At 26.4% G+C, this 25,215-nt stretch overlaps 1 protein-coding gene across 1 annotated transcript in view; it reads right to left on the bottom strand.

The window, feature by feature from the left end:
• tutl (immunoglobulin superfamily member turtle) overlaps window positions 1-25,215 on the bottom strand; it is a 569,464-nt gene that overhangs the window by 26,979 nt on the left and 517,270 nt on the right. Inside the window, 2 exon segments of the mRNA XM_075368048.1 lie at window positions 1,253-1,480; window positions 4,432-4,617. Coding sequence (XP_075224163.1) covers window positions 1,253-1,480; window positions 4,432-4,617 — 414 coding nt within the window.

Genomic DNA, 25,215 nt, shown 5'->3' with positions numbered 1-25,215 from the left:
AGATATATATAGATAGATAAATAGATAAATAGATAGATAGATAGATAGATAGATAGATAGATAGATAGAGAGAGAGAGACTCTCTCTCCAGTTATGAGACAGAAAGTATAAAAACGATTAAGATAATTTTTTGTGATTAAAGTTCATGTTTTGTGAATTGTTTTAAAAATCTTGTTTAATATTTTAATATAACATAAGGTTAAGTTATCAGAAACTTTTAAAGGCGAGTTTTATTTCAACTGCACTTAATGTACATAATGTATAATAAAGTTGCCGATCTCTATGGGCAAGTAATAGCATCTTCGTCTTTCACTCTTAAGATTCTGGATTCAGAACTCAGCAGGGGTTTGATATTTATTACATGCAAAAAATATTAGATATATAATATTTTCACATAAATGCTTTGAATTTAAGTTGTGTAAATTAATCAATCAATCATCTTAAAAAATAAAGTATTTATTTTTGTAATATTACGCATATAATGCATGTACACATATTATGCATATAATGCTCTTTAGGTAAGTTTTATAGATGTTAGAGCCTTCAGGCTACATTTATAGTAAAGAAATCTCTTTTATATGTGTTAAAGATATATTTTCATCAAGAATTTAATACTATTTCATGTTCATTTTATTTAATGTGATTCTATAGTACAGTGTTGACTTGATTATCCAGTTTCAGTAATTTGATATGATCTCAAAAAAATTTATATACAGCAGTTTTTAAATTAACTGTAGTACTTTATTTTAAGGTAAAACTTAGAAAATATTTTATTGTCACATACAATGGTGTTGAATACTGGTACATGTGTTACACATCCAATGATAATACAAGCAATGTTCCTAGCAGCAATCTCTGAGAAAACTTGATTTAGGGCAGAAGCATGCTCAAATACAGGTAAATTTATTATAACTTTTAGCTTTTTAAGTTAAAAATTATGAAAACAGATTAATATAATTGATTTAAAAATTATTTTGTTTTTTATCCATCATAGATTTCAAAATTAATTTTTTTTTTATTACCGGGTTTGGACTGTGTTCTATATAATTAATGCTATTAATTATAAGTACTAAAATTAATTAGTCAATAAAAATTAGTTATTAAAAAATTAGTTAGTTATTAGTATAAAAATTAGTTTCAATAGTAAATTAGTTATTAATTAGTCTACTATTAAATAAGTGTAACATCAAAAAAATAATTATAATTCAAGATAACAGATTTTAAAAAATAAAAAAAATTAATAAAAACAAACCTTTTTCTTGTTTCCGTCTCTTTCGTTTGTTGCAGATCTTGACTGCACAGACAGACAGAATAATGGCAACTATAAAGAAAAGAATACCTCCCACAACACCAGCTGTAATTGCCTTGTGTTTAACTCTTGCAGGAACGGGGAATTTTACTTCTTCACTGCTTTCGTAACTTCTTACAGAGTTAGCCAAAACACGGAAATGGTACGTCCGTCCACCAACCAAATTTTTAACTGTAAGAAGTTAAAAACATATTTTATAATTAATAGGTAATCAGGCTTAAATTATACAATAAGTATTTAATTCTGTCAAATTTAAACTAAAAAGAAAATCATAATTGTGATCACAAATAAAATAGCACAGTATTCTAAAATGAGTCAGGTACGAGTAAAATTAATTTTAAAGACAACATAACCTGACATTAGTAAATGAATTAAATAAATTACTCTATCAGGACTGAATTTTCTGGCATATTAACAGACTGTTAGTACTAAAAAATAAAACCTTCATGGTGAAGTAATAAAATTCTATACTTACTGATCAAGTTATCTAGCTTGTTTCAGCTTTAATGTTCTGCTAGTGCTCTTCCATTTAATGATTTATGTTTAGTTTTTCTAATAGTACAAAGTTGGTGGGGGAAGTTATAGGCAATTCAGTCATTGTTATGTAGTCACTGAAGATTGCCCATCAGGCTGGTCTAGTGGTTAACTCGCCATCACAAATCAGCTTATTTCAAAGTCGAGAGTTCTAAGGTTCAAATCCTTGTAAAGGCAGTTGCTTTTATAAGGATTTTAGTACTAGATCATAGATACCAGTGTTCTTTGGTGGAAGGGTTTCAATTAACCACACATCTTAGGAATTGTTGACCTGAGACTATACAAGATACACTTCATTTACATTCATAGATGTCACCCTCATTCATTCTCTGAAGTAATACCTTATGGTGGCTAAACAGAAAAGTAGATCTGCAAAGGCTAAACAGAAAAAAAAGACCACTGAAGAAGAAACAGACTCTCAGTTCACAGGCAGCCCCCCTGCCAAGGCTTTACTCTTTAGGTCCTGGCATCCTCAGCATTGTGAACATAGTAGAGTCAGATCTGCATTCTCAAAATTGATATTAGAAGGAAAAAAGGATGAAAAATATGAAAAAGGGTAAATGGTGGAAAAGGACCTAGGGCCCATTTTTTTAATAACTTTCAACTTTTTCCCTTCATACACATAACATAGACTTTAACGTCAGTTCAGGTTGGCTGGCCTGATTTAAGGAACATCATAACAGTTGAAGGTAAAAACTGAATGGAGGATTTTTACAGGAGTGACTGATTTTACAAAAAATATCAACATTCTGTAACTGGAAATTACTAAACTCCTACACATTAATAAAATGTTAAAGTGCTAGGTTGTTTACATTGCAACTTCTTGGCATATTATGATTTTTTTTTGTAGTATAAAAGTAGAAAGAGTTTAATTAGATATAGATAAGTAAAAAAGAGAGAGATGATTTTGTGTACTACTAATGTTGCTGGTAAGCATAATTTGAATAATTTTCTATTTAAAGTGAATACTTTAAAGAAATGGATGTATATTTTTGCTCTAATTGTCTTTTCACAAAATAGGTGCTTAAAGAAGTTTTTGCAACTTATAAAAGCTTTGTTCTAATGTGAATTAACATCATCCAACATTAATAGGCCTACTGATAAAGAAAATTTATTGCTCTACAGCATTCCACTCCGTCCCTCCATTATAATTACGTTTTATATGATATTTAATGAAATAAGATAAAGTATACTATTAAAAGCTCAAAAAAAATATTTGAAGGAATGCACTGAAATTAAAAGTACTTGTGTGAAATACTTATAGTTTGGATGATTTGAATAATGCTTTTCCCATTATCAAACTGACTTCAATTCTTGTGGCATACATTCCAACTATCTTGTACTGATATCAAAACATTAATATTGCTTGCATTTCTCAGCTTTACTTTCATCAAAGAATTCATTTTAATAATGGAACACAACTATTGGATTTTATGAGAATCCCTAAAAGTTAGAAGTATTATTAAATAAGTAATTTTTTTAATAACTGTACATTATACATTTCCACTTTACATAAATAATTGAATTAATTGTACATTATTTATAATTTACTTATATTCACTTGGAAAAGATATATTTAACATTTCTTTTTAAAATATAAAATAGTCAAGATTTCGCTTATTTTAGAATAATCTATTAATAAAATTAAATATATATATTCAATATTTGTAATGTTTACTAGATGATAAAGAAAATCAAAACTACGTTCCAACTGCTAACTATTTTTTCAATATAATTAGTGAATAGCTGTTCATATACAATAGTTAAGTAACTTAACATCTCATAATAAATGTGGAAAATATCTGGTTTTTTTTTGGTTTTATCAAAATCTTTTTGAATTTGTAAGTATCTGATAAACCCCATCAAGAATTCTGGCATTATTTTTTAAACAGACAGTCTTAGGTAATTTTTAAATGCTTCTAGTGCTCATGTGGTGTTTTTAAAATGTTTCTTATTGAGTGAAATTATAAATAAGATTAGGAAGACTGTTTCTAAATTATGGAAAGAATAACTTGCAAGAAAATAAATCATTTAGTCACCACAAATTTTTTATATTTTTAGTACAGCTGAACTTGCAGCAAAAAAAAATTAAAAATTGTGCAAATATAATTATTACAAATATTTTCTCTCATACACTTTCTGCCAAAATGTTATCTATATTTCCTGTCATTTACACCTGGCTATAACTACAAGAAATAAAATAGCAATTTAAAATAATGTATTTAATGAACATTAAAAAACAAGGAGAAGTTATTCTAACAATTTTCATTTTATACAAGTTTAAGTTTTCAAATGCTTCAAAATTAATATGGATATGTTAAATGAAAATGATATTGCTATAATGAAACTAGTAATGCAGAAAGAATTAAAATTTTTTGTAAACCTATTCTAATCAGCCAATATTGTCGTGCAGTCACAAGAAAATATCTTGTCCATTAACACCCATTACAAGCTTTAATTTAGGCTGAGCGTTCAAATATGGATTAGATAGACTAATTTTTATAATTTAATCATCCTTAAACTAAGCAAAAGATGATTTAAGAACAGTTGAATTTTAATAGAATATTAGATAATTTTTTAATATCTACCCAAATAGGAAGTCTCTTCAGACCGAATTTGTCCTTTGTTCAAAGTTTTCCATTGACCATCTGTACGATATTTTATGGTGTAATACTGAACCAGATGAGCTCTTTCAAGAGGTGCCTGCCAAGTAATCATGAATCCATTACTAATCTCTGTCACTGTTAAATTCCTTGGCTGACCAGGCTTTGGTCCTGTATAAAATATAAAAGGAAGAAATATATAAAATATTATACAAAATTACATCATAATTCATTATGTAAAAGAAAAATATTTTATAGCAATTAATTAGAATTCTAATAAAAAATATGTTTTGTATTTGTTTTTTAATTTAATATTTTTTGACTGGCAACTTAAGCTAATGCAGAGAAAATCCAATGGTTAACTGAAACTCGAACCTGAGGTTGTCAGATCAGAATCTCTGCGAACCAACGCCTTAGATCTCTTGGCCATCCTGTCTCCTAAATTATGAAATAACAATAAACAAAGTTAACATAACAATAAATAATAAAAATAATTTTATGAAATTATTTTATCATTTAATGCATTACATTTTTAATTATAAATTAATTATGAACTAAACATCATTTTAATACCACACATATATTTTTAAAATTTATTTAAGTTCTAACATCTCAAAATGTTTTTCTTTTTATCAGAAAATTCAATTTTTATCATATTTTACATGATATATTAAACTAATATTTGTAAATGCAGAAATGTGCAAACATGTTATCCAACTTTATTATTTCAAGAACCACAATCCATCATATACACAATCTTTCAAGAAACTTAATGAAAATATAATTAAAAATACAGGTCTTAAAAATTGAAATTATAGAGATTCTGAAGCTACTTCCATATTTTTAACAGTCTTAGAGGCATAAATAATAATTTCACTGTACAAAAGTAGCTTATTTAATTCAGAATATTATGTTTAAAATTATTCTGTCTGATATGACAATGCAACATTTCATTTAAAAATCAATTAAAGAATACAGTAAGCCTTAGAAGCCGGCCTCTGTGACACAAGTGGTAGCATCTTGGCCTTTCATTCAGAGGTCCAGGTTCGAATCCCAGTCAGGCATGGTATTTTTTACCCACGCTACAAATTATTCATCACATACTCTGAAACAATATCTAACGGTGGTCCCGGAGGTTAAACAAGAAAAAAAGCCTTCCTCTGGATTTATCCAAACCATGCCCATAATGAAAGATTTTAAATAATAAAAGGCACTACCTTCATTTTTGGTAGAAAACAAATTAATCTGTCTTAGCTGCTAAAAAAACAAAATTCAATTTTATGGCCACATTGGATCACATAGAAGACATAAATATTTACTATTAAAACTCATAAATTTCTTTTCTTCAAATGTGCTCACTAATGAGCTGTGAAAAAAGATGAATAATACTTCTAGTCTTATATGTCTCATGAAGCCAATATTGTTTTTAAATTTATTTTGAACCTGCATACTTATTGCATCTGGAGTACATACAACAAGAAGATTCTACTGTAGAAGTAGAATAGATCAAGATTCAGCAGTTATCAAGAGAATGAACTCTTTGGAAAAAAATCATTGATAAGAAATGCCTTTCACGTATGAAATTTAATATTTATTTTAAAATGACTCAAGACTAGCAGCAGTGTTTAATGAAAAAGTATTAATAAACAGTAGTTCTACGTATATGAATTGTATGTGCACACAAATATCCATTGTAACCATATCAGTGTAGTCATATGTTAATAGAAGACACACACGACTAAGACATAGCTCACTACTTAATACATGCATTTAAATTAAATCGAGATGAACAATACTAATATGAGTACATTTATAATACATGAGATAAAGTAGCTTTTCTGCCCAACAACATTATACAAGTGTACTTGCTACATGTGCTGTTACTACCTAAACAATAAACATTTTCCAATGCAAATGGAAGTAAGATATTTCTATTAAGAAAAGAAACTGATTGATAGAGAATAATACATCATGATTAATAATCATATATAAAATAACTTTCTTAAACATGGTTTCTGGTGATATGAATTAATAAAATAATTAAAAAGTGATAAATCCACCTCACCAGCAATTAAAATAGTCACTCTCTAGATGTTTCGGTTCTTAAATCATCAACAGAAGAATAAAATATTACAAAATAAAGTCAAACATTAAATGAATAAACAGTCATGACCGTGTGCTTGTCAACAGTATACTAACTTGACTGTTTATTCATTTTAATGTTTTTCTTTATTTTATAATATTTTATTCTCCTGACAATGTTTTAAGAACTGAAAGATCCTAGTGTCTATTTTAATTGCTGATAAGGTGAATTTAACACTTATTAATTATTTTAAAATAACTTATTTTAACTAATATAAAAAGTTAAGTAATACTTAAAAGGCTGCATGAAAAACTATACTTATACATTATGACAGAAAAAGAATAATAATAATATGAAATAAACATGATTACAATAAAAGAGATAGGTTTCATATTTTTTTCAAAGAATGTGCACTTTTGGCACAAACATAAAAAAAATATCTGACTAATTTATGAATGGAAATAGTTTCATTTTTACAACATTTGTTATATAAAGGGTATAGAAATAAATCTATAATAATTGGTTATTGAAGTAGGGAAAATAACAAAATCATTTACAAAAAAAAAGAAAAGAAAATTTTTTTCATGTACATTTTGACAGTTAAGTAGTCATTTTAAACAGTCATAATATTAAAAATAACCAAAAATATATATAAAAAAAGATAATAAAAACAAATAATAAAACAAAATTCAGCACTTACAGATAATACACTTAAAAATTATATCTGTACCTATGTAGAAGTAAGTTTCCTTGTTTACATTCAATTTTTTTTCTTTTTATTTATTTTTATTCTCTTTTATGAATTTTTAATATTTATTGATGAAACCTCAGAACAAATTTCAGTACTACCACAGCCACCTTATTCACCAGATATCGCTCCGTGCGACTTTTTTTCTATTTCCAAGAGTCAAAATGGCGGTCAAGGGACACCATTTTCAAACAAAACAAGATGTCCAAAAACCTGTGACGAGGGTCTTGGAGGATATTACAGAAGATGAGTTCCAGAAATGTTACCATCAATGGTAGAAGCGCTGGAATAAGTGTGTGCAATCAGAGGGGAACTACTTTGAAGGAGACAACACTAAACATGATTAAAACGGTAAGCAACATTTTTTTCACAGCAGTCTCATTACTTTATTGTTGCATCTCGTATAAACAAAACTCAATAAAGAATTGGCTGGGTGGTGATCATTATTATTGATGAGCTAAAATTTCAACTGTTTGGTGATGCTGTGAGACACAATTAAAAATCAATAAAAGATGCAGCTATTTTAAATTGGATTTCAACCATTATGTTACCCATGTATTTTGATCATTAGGATTTTACAATTCATGGCAATGTCTCAGAATTTGTCATTCTTGGATTTTTTGGGGAAGTTTTATTTTTAAAAAAAACTTATTATAGTGGTCTTCAACATTTTTGAAATAACGAGCTACATGACAACTTGATAGGAATAATGGGCAACACAATTACAGATTTATATAAATATTGGACATGAAATAGTAACATACCACTCTATGAGAATAATTGTGTGTTTTTGTGTATGATTTTTACATACTGATGTAATACTGTAAGTGTGCTGCTGAATTGTCACAGTGAAGGTTATATGTATAACATGTTTTATGTTTGGTTTGATTTAATGTTTCAAGGAAATCAACTGAATAGCAACTATAAAATATTACGTTTTAAATTTATTTCAATATTCATAAAATTACAAGTAATTAAAGTTTATAAACTAAACAAGATGTTTAATTAACTTTTAAAAGTTAAGTTAAGTTCATACAATTACTGGTGAAAGTTTTCATGAGTTCAATGAGACACTTGACACTGTTTACCTTCACTAATTTCTCAATCAGCTTTGATGTTGGAAGAAGAAATTCTAAGGGTGTTCTCTAAATGTGTATCAGACAAATGACTTCTCACATCTGATTTTACATATTTCCTTTTAGAAAAAAATTGCTCACAGGTGTATGTGGTGCTAAGAAGTGAAGCTCTAAGCAAAGCATAATTTCAAATTATTGGGAATTTTTTTCATCGACATACTGCAAATAAAAATTCAATTGTCCAGTATTTCTAAACTACTCTTGCAAATCCATATTGCATTGCAATCTGGTTAGTTCTATTTGCATATGGATGGGAGCTTTCTCAACTTCACCACTAAATAGTGTAGAAAAGATCAGGAACAAATGCTAATTTGATTTAAAATCTTGGAACTTATTACTAAAGTCGGACTTCAAAGAAACAATGGCATCCACATGTTTCTCTTTGTTGGTAATTTTACAGATAGCCATTGCGGGGAAGTGTGAAAATTCATTTTTTCCCAAAGTTTCCATAAATATAGCTTTGTTTCAAACACTTTTATTTGGTCAAATAGGTTATGGATCAAATTGTTTCTGCCTTGAAGATGCAAGTATTGAGGTGCATGGAAGGTGCATGTCAGTGAGAAAACCAAAATCAGCCATCCATTCAGGATTATTGAACTGATGATACGTTTTGCCTTTATTGTTCATGAACTGAGAAATTTCATCTTTAAGATCGAACACTCTCTTAAGAAATTAGTAGAGTACATCTACTAATTGCTTACTTCCTGAAAAGAAACATTTTTCGCACACAATTATTCTTGATGCAGAATACAGTGACACTGCATTAACCACATATTTCCATAAAAATTAGCTTCATTTTGAATTGAACAGTGACACCCTCTTTCTTGCCAAACACTGATGGGATCTCATCAGTCATAATTCCTAAGAGATTGCTCAGCTTTAGATTGAATCCCTCCAAAGTTGAGGATAAAGCTTTACTATGCCACTTTCTTTTGTGGTGCTTTTCATGGCAAATAAAGCAACTATTTTTTCAGTAGTATTGAAGTCTTTGTCAATATCTCTGATAAAAATAAACAACTGGGTAGGGTCTGTAACGTTTGTATTCTCATCAAGAGCTACAGAATAAAACACAAACGTAGAAACTGTTTTTTATTAAAGTATTTTCAATGTCTTTAGCAAATTACTCAATCGTTTTCAAAACAGTAACTCCAGATAGACTAATTTTCAAAAATAAATGTTTCTTTACCAGGCATAGATTTCAGCTGCTGACTCCATGCAGTCCTTTACAACTCACCATCAGAAAAGGGTTTGGACTTAGAGGCAATTTTTTATGGATATTAGGTAACTAGCCTTAACACATAACCTACTTTAATATACTGTCCTTGACAATTCATTTTGCAAACATAATGGCGTTTTATATTAAACTCCTTCATCACAGATATAGACTCACTACATATCAAACATAGAGGTTTTTCTTTTACCTCAACAAAGAAATACAGACCTGTCCAGTTGTCAATAAACAACCGTTTTTCATTAAAAACTTTGTTTCTTGCTGAAACTTGCGACCATTGTGAAAATTATAAATAAAAAACTAACAATATGGCAATATGGACACAAAAATAACATAACACTGAAATAGTCATCAGACGCATCAAAGCAAACTGAACTGAGAACTAAACAATGATAAAGAATGAATGTAAGTAGGAGATAGAATTGGGAGTGTTTACAGTGATGAGTGTATCAGTAAATCAGTTCTGCCAATTTACGCAATGAAAATTCCGAGAACATTGACTAGCATGAGTACACTAAACACAAAGTGTCAAAGTGATCATCAAATATGTATGTATGTAAACAATGTAAAAATTTGTCTTAAGAATGAAATCAGCATCATTTTTAACTTTACTAGTTTTTTAAAGATGTTAATAAAGTGTTAAGCTCTTCTTGGTAAATCTTTCAGCAGTTATAAATAGGATTTGAAGTTAAAAGTCAAGTAACAAATATTTAATCCAACATCAGGCTGTGGGCCGTGGTTGAAGAGATTTATTACATATTCTTTCTTTTTTCAATTCAGCAAATAAAGGTACATTACTTTCTAATTACAATAATGTACATATGAAAGCAAAACAATTACATACATCCAACCTATTCCTAAGCAATGCAGTTTTGTATTAATGGAATTTAGCGTAACTATATAAGTATGTACTACAAGTTTAGGAAGGAATTATATTTCTTTATTTAAACAATAAATGTTTTGACCCTTTAGGTCTATTTTATTTTAATTCAATTAAATATTTACAACAATTTTTTTATTAATGAAAATTATAATAGAATATTAACAATTTTAATGTAGGGTACAGAAAAGTTATTTGAATAAATCAAATCTAAGATAAGTAAAGTAATAGTATAAAATTTAACATGAATTCATAAAATAGGGATTGCTTAAATAATCAGATAGCAATAGTATCAGGAAGTGAATGTTGACATACATTATTTATTAAGTTAATATAAGAGGTGTGTAAATCAAATAATAATTTAAATGAATTTTATTAAGTATGGCCTGTTGATATTAATATAATAATTTCCATTTACCAACAATCTTTAACAGTAATGTTCGAGTGCTTTCAGATTATTTTTCCATCCTGAGCAACAATGATGTGTTGTACATTATAAATATTTACTTCACATATCATTAATTATAATAAATTGAATTTAAAAAAAATATAAATATAACAATTGATCATCAGAGGTAAAATAAAGTTAACTTATCCGTCATGTCCATATGAAGGTCTCGATTATTATGTTTATTAGTCTAATTTGTCATGTAAATAATTATAATGTATAACACATCATTGTTCCTGAGGATGGATAAATAATCCGAAAGCGCTCGAACATTACTATTAAAGACATTACAAATTAAATGAAGATTATATAAATGATAGAGAGAAATGTGAGGTTCCTCGAGCAGATGGACAAATCTGAGAATGCAATAGTTAAAAAGACCTGATTCTTGTTATTGAATTTATGAAAAATTTAACAGAAACAATATTCAGAAATGTTAAATAACAGCGAGCTATCATAAATGTGGATCCTGAAAATTTTAAATGTCGCAGACAAAAATCAAAAAGTCATCTGCACATGCATTTTTGGACTGTTACAAAGAGAAAGAAAAACATTTTTTGCCTTCATTGTTACTAATTACAAAACATGCTATTTCTTATATCATTAAAACTATAATTAACTTTACTGAAGAAAAAAATCTCCACCTTGATTAAGATGGAAGATCATGGATAATAATTTTATGAGTTCAAAAAAGAGTACTTTTGGTATGTTTTACCTTTCAGGAAAGTAATCACAATGAAAGTTATACTGTGAAATACTTTCTAAGTAGCAGTTATGATATTCAAAACTGAGATGCTGGTAACAGCAGTTACTTTAATTTATTATAGCATCCCTGTTTACTGCTGCTACTTTATTGATCAGAAGGTTCAGCAATTCCAACAAGTAATTTTGTTTGTTCACACTTCTTAAAGCTCATAACTTGCACCTCATGACTTCTACATATTTAATCATCTGAAGAAGTAGCTTGGTTATCAACAACTCAAGAAGAGTATGATGTTCAAAACAGAAATACTGATAAACTGTCAGTAATTCCAGGTACCAGATTTTTCTAGACATGGTATGACAAGCTTATCTCTTAATATAAAAAGTACATTAAAACAGTGATGATATAAGAAAATTGTGCACACGTATTGAACTATTAAGAATTTTAGTAGTAATAATCACCTGTCCCTAAATTTTGATACACTGTATATATGTCATGAGTCCAGTTGCCTTGTACCATAACAAGGGACTATTAGTTACAATAACAATAAGGTATTTTCTTAAAGGTCAGTATAACTGATTTTAACTTAAAAGAAAATCAATATCTATGAAAAGAAATTGAAATGTAAATTATTGAAACAGCTTCTATTAATAACTAATGAAGTTCACACATATTAAGTGAAGAAGTTATAATAGGTTAACTTCACAATATTTTTTTTGCTCAATGAAAGAATTATCATTTTGTAACTGGCTCTGACTTATTAATGATTTTTTTATTATTTTTGGCTTGATGATTTTCAAACATAAGTTTGAAGCTTGCGCAATTTATTATTTTTTAACTTTAAATTAATTTTATAAATTGCAATATTTTGTGTTATTTTAAATAAAATAAAAATTCTATGTATGATAACTATTGTTATTTATTTTATATATCAAATACATTAAAAATTAAGTATTTTTTAAATACTTTTGTTATAATTCTTTTTTTACCAATAAAATGTTCAAGACTTAGAAACATAAATTCAGAAGAATTATGAATGTTGTTTCAGTTAATGAAAAAAAAAATTGTTTTTATAAGATCTACCATCAGTTTCTAATTGAAAATTAATTCAAAACAGATGTACGGAAATAAAAGCATTTTTATTTTTAAAGGTAGAATATTCTTACTTGTGTAAAATAATGTTTTGATTTCATAAATATTTATAATTAGTATCATACATTAAAAATACTATGTTTAAAATTAGCTTATATCAGAAGATTAAACTTAAACTTTGAGAAGTGGAGCAACAACATAATTTAGACAACTGCTATAAAATAAAATCTTAAAAATTAGAGTAATTACTTTAGAAGACTAAAGAACTAGAAGAAGATTTAAGTAAATTAATGAACTATCAGGCAGAATTTGAAAGTGATGACCTGCTAAGTTGACAATATTGATAACATCAGTTGTATGAAGGAGATGTTTGAAATGACCCTTCACTACTCTGATTATGGGATTCACTACCCTTATTATTATTCAGTATTAAGTTTATATTACTGAACAATAAGATACACATTTTTACGCATACTTTTGACAAATACCTAATGATGAGGATACCCTTGGAAGAGCTCCTATATTAAAACACAAGAGGTACGTACATCTAATAAAACATAGTTTATTATTCTATTTTTAATTGTTAATATTATAAAATGAAATCTAAGATAACAATAAATATAAAAGCTGTAACTATTATGCAACTCAATTTATACATATAGACACAAAATGTAATACATAGTTATTTAAAAATATCAATAAAGAAAAGAGAAAAAAAAACATCTGGACAGCTGCTGCATGAAATAAAATTAAAAATAATAATATATTTACAGGACTAAAACATTATCAGTAAAAAAAAAACATATTTAAAAAAAATCCCAGATGAAACATCTGGATAACATTACATCATTTTATTATTAGTTTTGTATTTAGTAATGCCATTGGGTTATAAATATGTTATAACCTGATTTAAATGAGGAACATACAGATCGGATTAATTTGATCCTTCAACAGCATTTCTGCTGTAATGAATGAATGAAAATACTTTCATACAGTATTTGCCATGGAAGAAAATACTAGGACAATGGCAACACAGGGTAGGCATCTTTTCTCATAATTTTCCTATAGGCAGAAATAAAACCACTTGATGTGGAAAGTAAAGCCACATCTAGTGATTTCCTGGCAGTACTGAACTGTTCACATATTTCGTCAATGTTGTCAGACTGACAGAATCCAATGGAACTATCCAGGCCATTTCTTCATACACATTTGATGGCAACAAAACCTAAAGACATCAAATTGATCATAGGAATGTTACAAAAGCTGAATAAAGATATCATACTGCAGTGGATTCCCTCACACACTGGATTTTTTGGGAACAAAGCTGCAGATGATCTGGCGAAAAGAGAAACTACCCTTCATCAACCCAGAAATGTCCCTATCTCTAATATAGCAAAACCCATTATCTAGAAAGCAATGAATGTGCAGAGGCAGAAATAATTAAAAGTGGTATTGGAAACAAAAGCTGGAGAGCTATAAATGCATGCTGGGAAGAAAATAAGGGCAAACCCAGAAGACAGATGGTCACCCACTTTCATCTCAACACAGGATATGATTACCTTGGTGCTCAACTCAACAAAATGAAAAGTTTCATGCCATATTAATATTTATTCCTTTCTGAATTATTATTAACATAAGTTGCAATTTATTTTTAAAAAAAAAGAAAAATATAAAAATTATATTATACCTAATTATGAATAAAATTCATCCTATTTTTGAACAGTACTCCCACTAGTGCAATTTCAGTGTTCTTATTTTTATTAAAAGATTATAAAAAGAAATTATTGTCCAAGTATTCTGAAAAATACAGTTTTTTCTGCTATTTACATATTTAAAATACTTTTTTCTTTTGATCAATTTCAATATGTTACTCATTTAAAAAAAGTAGTTATTTTTACCTTCACTAAAGTTAGAAGATCTTTTGCACTGAATAATGCATGCTAATAATACTATTATGGTAATAAGTAATATCACTTTCAATGATGGGATGGGAAAAAGTTGTGATATGAAGAATTTCCATTAAAACTGATGGAAATATAAGGGTAGTTAATAAATAATGCAATTACTTTAAAATAAAACCCAGAGAAACATCTGTACAGGAAAGTATATGGTTTGTACTGAATTCCATGCTTACATTTAAAGATAATTTTTTTTTTCACAATGACTACTACAAAAATATGTTGAGTAAATGTTCTTGATTGCTCAATTCAATGTGGTTTTTAGTATAATGTTTGTTTAAACTTCATTTTAATTTTTCATAGTAATAATTTTTCTTACAGTAAAACCCCTTGCAGGAGAAACCTTTATATAAAATATAGTATACTATATGACTTTTTGACAGATTCTTGAATGCTTGAAATTCCATTACCAGATCAAGAAATGAGCTTATCTATAGATTCTATTTTAAAATTGTATATTGAACAAACATCACATATAAACCACGTTATTGTTATTATTGTAGGCTCTAAAACTTCAAGACTTCAAGTTAATTATTGAATCTCAATAAATAAATGAATCTTTAATTATTTGATACTATTAGTTAAACAATATTTGTTATCTTTGAAATAAAAATAAAAATAAATGATGAATAAAGAAAAGAAAATATTTCTATAGAAAGGAAATTACCGGAAGTTTCATTGGTGACATAACACCATAGAATTGAATAGTAAAAAATGAAATCAGTGAACTATAATTTAACAAAGACTGAGAAAAATGCAGTAAAATTTTTGTAAAAATAAATTTAACAAAAAATAAGTTCATGATAATATTTAAATAACATTCTTAAAATAAGAACAGCCAATAAGTTTAACAGATTAGTTAAACTAATATATATCTTATGTTAATAACTTATGTAAACTTGCATTTGTTAATATAGTACTGATGAATTAAAAGCAATATTACTAAGCCATCCAGATTTTGGTGGATGTGAAATGGAAGGGGCAGTACAATTAAAGTATATTAACATTAATATAATGTAATAATAATTAACTGTACAAATTATAATGATTTATTAATTGTACTTTCAGAGAACATACTTCCATATGACATATTTGATATTTCATGGATGAATAAATTCATGTTAAATACATGTTATTTATCCATGTTATTTTAAAATACAGAAGAATTTTTTTTTCAGTTATAAATTAAAATTAATAATAATTTTTCAAAATTACTGCTAATAATATAATTTGATGTTAAAATTGTGAATTATACGTCTTGAAAAATTACATATAATACAAAATATTTATGATAATACTGTAATTAAAAAGTAAGATTTGAAAATGATAATAACTAAAGTACTTCAATTAATGAAATTTAAAATTAATAAATTCCATAATTCTCAATTTCACCATCAGATTGTGTTAACAGCAGTACTTTGATAAATTGACAATTTCCATTTATGATTGAAGAAAAAATTGTATAATTCTTCTCTATCTTAAAATAAACTTTTAATCAATTAAACTTACTTGATGAAGAGCAGTATATTGCAAAAGCATTCATGAAAAAGAATAATTCTCAAATTAAAAGTAAGTAAAATCTTTTCTTAGAATTTAACTATATTCTGCTATTTATAAACTATTAATTAATACTAATTATTAATAGTAATAATATAGTATTAAATACTAATAATTAATAGTATTATTAATACTAATTAATTTCTTTGTATTTTATTTCTAAAATAATATTCTAATTGAGTGCATTAACAGAATTAACGTATTAATAAAAGAGATTATTTATATTACTTTATTTCATATTAAATTTTTGCTAATCTATGCTTTATCAATAAAGCTGATTTTTACATTAATATACATTTTGAATAGTATTACAGTTTTATAAGCTCATTGTCCAAATGTAGAATTTACATTTTATTTCAGAACATTTATTATTTAGTTCTTAGATGATGAGTAAACTGTTAAATAACTTCTATCATGACAGAGCATTTTTACAACAGTTAATAACTTTAACTGTTTTATGATATTATTGTAGATATAAAAATCTGAAAAAAAATCACCCAATTAACAAATATGGGTATTCTTACAAGAAAATCCTGCATTTTCAAACCTTTGCTTTGAAAATTATATCATTGTTCAATATTTTCAGTGTGGTGTTGGTTAAATACTCAGACTGGCATTTTAAAACAATTTCAAGTATAACTGATTCCTTTTTTACTCAATGAAAAGGCAAGCATGGGCAGGGAAATAGATTAGTCCATCACAAGAGAAAAAGTTATTAATGAGAAAAAGTAAAACTGGTCATAGACTATTTCCAGTGTGAAAATTGTTTGATGTAAGCTCCTTACAACTGGGTGAAGAAAGTTTACAATTTGCTATAAAGTAGCTCATACAGACCAAGTTACATGTAAAGAAGACTGTAAAAAATTTTATGTGACATAAGAGGCAATATTATATTTAATTTTTTGTTATTCAGTGAAGAAATTTTTTAAATCACACATAGATGCTACTTTAGTCATCAGTATGAAACTGATTTGTATGTTTATAGAAGATGTAGTCTAAAGAAGAAATGATATGAATTCTTTCTAAAAATTACAGTATTAATTATAAAACATAAAATGAGATGATCAAAGCGGTTAATGTCATTAAAAAATAAAATAAAATCTGATTGCAGAAAGAATATACAGCTCATGTTAATCTGAAGTGTATAATGTTTAGTATATTACTATTTTTATTTCCTTTCTCAGAACTACAATGTCTTTTTTTAAAATTTCATGAGCACATCCAACTATTTAAATGCTGCATGTAAAATACTACAGAAATGTAACTAAAGCTTTATCAATAAATTATTTACGGTGATGATAAAAAAGAATTATCAGCCTCTTGAATCTTAATGGAAAACTTAAAAAATTAAAAACCAATAAAGCCAACCAACAATAATAAAAATAAAGTATACAGAACAAAAAAGGGTACAAAAAATCAAAACAAAAATGTAATAATAATATCAACTTCTGTAATTAGAACTTGTATGACTAATATTTTCTACAGTTTGTATAAAAATTAAGAATGACAATTTTTTTTAAACCCTGCAATAGATAAAAGACATAAAGTAGCCTCATTAATATCTGTTATTCAAATTTATTTTACACCTTAGTAAAAATTATTACATAAATAAAAATTTTTAAATATGAAATTTAAATTAATAAATACTTTGACGTAAATGAAATGAAAAACATTATATATGATCTGAATAATTCTCACTGAAAAATAACATAATTTTTTGGTTTGTTTCTGAACATTTACTTGTTCAGAAATTTCATAATACAATAAAAAAGCTTTGTGAATAACTACAGTTACAATATTTTAAATCAGAGTAACAAAGGTGACCTCTGTAGTAAAGTGATTGCATCATTGTCTTTCATCCAGAAAGTTCTTGGTTCTGACTCCATTTAGGCTTAATATTTTTCACAGGCTAATTCATTTCTCGTTATCAAAAGAACTAAATAAATAACAATATTTTCCGATTGGATGAGTTGTAAGAATAAGTTACAGGAGCCCACAACAAGGTATTACAGGTTATAGGAGGTACAACAAGGTTCAAATGTCATTAAAGAATTATCATTAAATTTGATTTGATTCTATTTTACTAATATATATGTAGCTTTTCATATTTAATTAACAAAATGATCTAAGGAGTGAAAAGACATCAAGATTCAACTTGCCTAAGAATAATTTTGTTTACATAATTCTGATTTAAAAAGCCTGTTTTAATTAAAAATACTTTTTTGTTAACACAAAATTATAATTCTGAAATTTTTATTAAAAATAATTCAACATATACAATTCAATTTTTTTATTTTTTTTTGATTTGAGTATGGGAGTTTGTTAATTATATAATTAACAAGAATAAAAATTTTATTACTCTAACATTTTTTGGATAAATTAAGGTAATAAATACAATTTTTCAAAATAAAAAATGGAATTTTAAAATAAAATTTTTAAAGTATTTTATTGAAAATTGTTATTAAAAAAATAATAATCTGAAAAAAGCGTATCTAGTTCACTTAAATAAAAAAATAAATAAATAAATAAAATGATCAGTTCCAATATTTATAGATGCATAAAACAAAAGTAAATAGATTAAAAAGAAAAAATTGTAACTTGTAAACTAATAAAAAATAGTATAAACTCTATCTTACTGCTTAACAGTATCAATATTAATAAATTAGACGTCCAATACAAGTACAAAAACAGAGCTTGACATTTGAGAGATGACTTATAAAGGTGTGAGAGCCTTTAGATCAACTTGAACTATCTTATTCCCAATTATTAAATTACATTAAAAAATTACTAAATGATTAATGCAGTCATTACTAAAATGCAGTCATTAATTAGTCATTATTAATTAAGTCATTAGCCAATTAATGCTTAATTAAGTTAATTAAGCAATTAATTAAATCATTACTAATGCAGTCATTAATAAAAGGATAATCCAATTTTTTTTTACATTAAGTATAAATCTGCATTAAAAAAATTAACTGCATATTACTAAGTGTACTAATTAATTTCACTAATTTAAATATTACTTTCCTGCTAGAGAGATATATGCTACATATTGGACTGTAATGGGAAATTAAATGTAAAATAAATAAATTTAAGCTTAAAATTAAATAAAATAATATAGCTTTAATTAAATAATTAAAGCTGTAAATTAAATTAAGCTTATGCCAAAATAAAGTCTTTACTGAGGGATTTTAAAAAAACCTTTTCTTACAAAAGCTTTTTCATTGAGATCACAAACTACCAAAAATTTTATTTAATATTAACCCCCTCCACAAAAAATGACTGTATATTTTTCTTAGCTACATCTTGCTTCAAAAAAAGAGTAAATGAAAGTATTTTGCTTGTGTATTTTCTACATCGATAAGCTTTCAAACCACTTTAAAAATTTTTTGTCCATCCCACTCCAATGGTCTGTGATAAGTAAAAAATATTTTTAATTAAAAAAAACTTTTTTTAATTTATTTTATTTTAAATTTAAATCCATCTCACAAGTTACTCATTGGATTTAAAATATAAAAATCTTAATTTTTTGACAGTCCTTATGCTTTATACTTCTTGAAAAGAAAATTAGCCAAAAATTTTCAACCCTTTCTTAGAAAAATAACAACTTTATTTATTTAGAATTACGGCTGTATCTTTGTATTTTTAAAACAATTTTAAAAAAGCTCTTTTTTAAATTTATTATCACCACTTAGGAATTATTTTCTTAAAAATTAATTTTACCTAAATGCTTATACTTGAGTATGGGAGCACTCAAAATAAAAATAAAAATGTTTTTGCAATTTCAAATTTTTAATTGTCAAAAGTATTTTGTTTAACAATAAAGTCACTGTAATAACTTTAATATTCCTTCCCTTATGGGAAGCTTCAAAATTAAAAAAAAATTGAAACATTTATTTAAAATCAGTTTCAGTGGATTTATTTTAATCATTAAAATAAATCATTAATCTTTTTATCATACATATATAGGGAGAAAGAGAGAGAGAGAGAGAGTGAGAGAGAGAGAGAGAGAGGGAGAGAGAGAGAGAAATAGAAAGAGTGAGAGCTTAAAATTATTTAACTGAAAGATGAATTGCATAATTTAACTGGTGTAGCTAGAAAAGTTACGGAATTTATTGACACCTTTTTTTAATCTGTTACAAATGAGAATATGTAGTGAAAATGGTCTAAGGAAAGTAAGATGTCTAAATGAGTGAGTTCTGTTTTATTACTTTAAGTTATTTGATTTATTAACATTGATATTAATAGAAAAGCATATAAAAACATTAAGATTTTTTAAATAGTAATAATAATAATGGAAGCAAAAAATAAACATCCTTTAAAACTAATTTGAATTCTGGATTAAATTCATAACAAAATGCTATTAGTTCTAAATTACTATCAACTTGGAAAAAATTTATTCAACAACTACAAATATTTTACTGAAAAATAATAACAGTAATAAGATTAAAATTATTCATGACATTACAACATTGAATTAAACAGCAAAAATGTATCTGAAATAAAATCTCAGCAAAGCTAATACTTATACACAGCTTAAATCCAAAATAACATTCCAGGTTTAAAACAATTAGTTTCCATTAATATATGATTTGCAAATTATGAAACAAACACAGAGCTTGACAAATATATTTTGTTGGAAAAAAAATTGTAAAAAACTTAAAAGCATCTGGCTATAAAATATTTTCATTCATAATAAACTTATACAAAATATTACAATACATAAAACAATCAAATGAAATTTCTGTCTGCCTTTTTGAATCCAAATTAATCTTTTAAGAAGTTTATGCAATGATATATTATTTTTATATAAAATCTGAAGTGAAAGATTATGGTGATATCCATTTTTTAATAGTTATACCTGTTTTTGAGAAACCAACAACCTAAAATTACATTATCACAGAATTAAATAACACACTGCTGTAGATCGGTATATTATTTATTAGAAATTGTATTACCAATTTAAATTGTAAATCACCTATTACTTTTCAACAATATTAAATCTAAAAAAAAAATTATTAATCTTAATTCAACTACATGTGACCATCAGTGTGGCATGAAATATAAATTACAAAATAGTAGATCAAATTTTTACTCGGTGTAGTCAAATGTTATTAACAAGTTTACTTTTTTATTTAATGTCATCTTTATTTTTTAAATAATATCTTTTTTAAGCAAAACTGAAAGATAACTTTGTTAATGTTACACAGATATTGTGTTTGAGATTACTTTTACAAGTGATTTATTTAATGACAGATTTGGTAACACAATTTGAATAACTAAATCAACTATCTAAAAGACAGTAAAATGATTTGAAAAAGTGACAGTATAACTGACCATAACTGTTCACTACAACCAAAATCTATCACTGATGGAGAAAATCATTAGATAATTTTTTTAATTTGTTGACTCCTACTCAACAGTTTGGAAAGCTGCCTTGAATATGCATTAGTATTTTTTCAATTCATGAAACTTAAAAATAACATGTTATGCCCTTTTATGTTACAACTTGTATAAGAACTTTCAGTTTCAGAAGATAATTTTGATCAATTAGATACGTACTACAAAATAATGATGTAAAAATTTGATATAGACCAATTGTTTTGATTCAATCATAATTTCAGATAAAGTTACTTTCATTTTAAAGAACCACATTAATAATCATAACCTTTTGTTACTGGAATGATGATAATCCTGGGTGGATTACAAAGGATCTGATGCTCATTCTCAAAAACTTGACACATGACAAAAATGAATAGTTATCATATTGTAGAGAATTTTATTCTAGAAAAAAATATTTTAGGTATTGCTTAACAGTAAACCGAATTCTGCCAGGAAAATGCTGGGCAACAAACAGCCTGTGGTTTTTCAGTGAGATGGAGCACTATCTCACTATTTTCTACAAGTACGACATAAACTAAATTATTAATTTATATTTAATAGATCAATCCTAAGTACAGAACAATTGAAGTAGGATGACTTACTTTATTTCATTACATAACAGAAGCGCTTTCGCGAATTTGATTCACATCATCAGCTGCATGCATTTTATATATATATAAATTTTATATATATATATATATTATGTTATATATATATTACAAAACCATCAAAAACTTACAAAAAATTGTTTAAAATTACAAAGATCAATCAATTAAAGTCAACCAAGTCAAAATTAAAATGTAAAACTCTAATTAAAACAAAATAAAAATTAAAGTTTAAGTTTTTGTTTTCTTTTTAAAAGTTTTAATGTTTAATTATTTAAGTTTTATTTTTGTTTTATTACATTTTTACTTTTAATTTTGACTTGGTTGACTTTAATTGATTTATTTTTGTAATTTTAAACAATTCTTTGTAATTTTTTGATGGTTGTAATATATATATAACATAATATATATATAAAATTTATATATATATAAAATGCATGCAGCTGATGATGTGAATCAAATTCGCAAAAGCGCTTCTGTTATGTAATGAAATAAAGTAAGTCATCCTATTTTAATTGTTCTGTACTTAGGATTGATCTATTAAATATAAATTAATTTGTATTGGTACAGAGTATGGTTATTAAAAGAATTGCTTTTAAAAAAGATTATTTAAATTATATATTTCCAAATCATTGGAAAGATTGTATAGAAGGCTGCCAGGTCTTCAGATCCTATCTCCATTGGATTATTTTGTTTTGTAGTACAAGATTCTTAATGGTTCACAGAATCAAATTAGAAGCAATTAATGAATTAAGATATACAATTAACACTTTTTTAATAAAACATCTAATTAATTTTAATATATTTTTATTGATGAAAAAACATCTAAAATTACAATGTAACAACAGAACATCTACCTGAATATACCATCTGTACTGAATTGCTATCGACGGTTATGTAAAATGTTATCAATTATCAAATGTTTGATAATTTTATCTCCAGCATGGTTTCATCACTATATGCTTCAATTCTTAAAATCTCAGTTTTCTTAATTCAATCCCATAATTTATGGTAGCTTTCAAATATCCAAGTATTTGCTTCATTATTTTAAAGTGTGCTTGACTGGGTTCGTCCTGAAATCTTGAAGCTATATTAACTGCATAGACTAAATCTGATCTGGCCCAACACTAAATACATTAAACTACCAATGATTTCCCGATAGCCATTTTTATCTTCAGCCAATGGTGAATCACCGGACATACATCCAGATTCAATAGGGATCATTCATGGCTTTGGATTACTCATGTCAAATAGTATAAATATTTTATTCATATCTGCAGTTTGAGAAATGCTAATATAATCATGAGATTTATCATTTCCTTTTATCAATTTATCAACAGTCTACATCTAATGAAGTAATTTCAAAATGATGGGCTAAACTGAATATGAATTCACTGACTACTTCCTCTTGTCCTGTAACTAACCCATCATCCACATGGAAAAACAATATAAATTTTTCATTATAAAATATACAAGGATCTGCACAAAACTCTCTCATAAACTACTAGTTCTAAGGAATTCAATTCAACACTTACCAACAATTCAGAGCCTGTTTCAGACCATGCAAAATTTAAGTAATCACATGACCTGTATTGTATAAGGTACTATTCAAGAAAGCTGAATTATGTTAAATTGTTTAATATGCCAGTCACACTAAACAGCAATATTCAACAGAGCTCTTGTGGTTTCTAATCTGGCAACTGGACTGAAAGTATCATTAAAATCATATCCTTTTCGTTGATTGAAACTTTTATCTACTAAATCAGCTTTATACTGTATTAATTTGTTGTAATAATTTCATCTTGAATTTTATTTTTATGGAAAAAATCCATCTGCTTGAATTATCAATGAGTGTACTTTGAGATGGTAAATTCATTAATTTTCTCATTTTATTCTTGTATAATGAACTCATTTCATCATCCATTGCAGTTTTCAAATATTTAACATCCTTTGATTTCATAGCCTCATCATAACTCATTTCTACTTCTTTCTCAACAAATCTTTTTGGTTCTGCTGAAATGATTCATCTCGATAGCATGCTAGTTCTTGAATTTCCTGTCTATTCCTTAGTTTGTAACATTATTTCTGATTATTATCAATAATCTGTTCCTGTTCTTCATTTTCATACTCAAATTGTGAAAAAACATGCTAGTTTGGTGTACAATTCACAGCAACTGAATTTTTCAAACTGTCTCATTCTTATTTACTTCAAACTGTGAAATATTATCTATGGGTAGTTTATCTTCTATACCATTTGAATTTGGCAAACACTCTCATCCTCGTTGTCACTTAAAATTTCTAATCATTTATTTATGTTAAGCTTCCTTGTTTTCTGTGAAAAATTCATCTCTTAATTTAATATATCTAGAAACACGAACAGATTTTTCTTGAGGAAAGTACATTGATAACCACAATCGGCATAACCAAAAATATAATCTCTAATACATTTTGCATCAGATTTCTTTAGCTTTTGTTGGGGAATCCATAAAAACATTCTGTGCCAAAAATCTTCAAGTGGGGATAGTATTTTTTATTTAAAAATAATTCTACAGGCGACTTTTCTTTAATTTTTGTTGGTGCATTTTTGTTAGTAAATATATATCTCACAGCAAGTACTTCACCTCATAAAAACTTCAGTAGATGAACAGTTGATTGAAGCTAGAAAAATGCCATCTTACATATAATCTTATTTTCATGTTCAGCAACTCCATTTTGTTGTGTAGTGTAGGGAACTGTAACTGAACATTTTAGTCCAATAGTCTTACATCCTTGTTATCAAACTCTTTTCCTTCATCATTGTGTAATTGTTTTATAATTAATCCAGCTTGTGTCTTCACTACTTCAATAAAATTAAAAAAAATTTCCTTCACTTCATCATTTTACGTAACAGATATGTAACTCTGAAACTGGAATAATCCTTTAAAAACAAGAAATAACAATTACCAT

This window comes from Lycorma delicatula, chromosome 6, assembly GCF_047948215.1.
Source record: "Lycorma delicatula isolate Av1 chromosome 6, ASM4794821v1, whole genome shotgun sequence".
Classification (NCBI taxonomy): domain Eukaryota; kingdom Metazoa; phylum Arthropoda; class Insecta; order Hemiptera; family Fulgoridae; genus Lycorma; species Lycorma delicatula.
The sequence above is the reverse complement of the archived record's forward strand: the minus strand, read 5'-3'. Positions and strand labels throughout refer to the sequence as shown.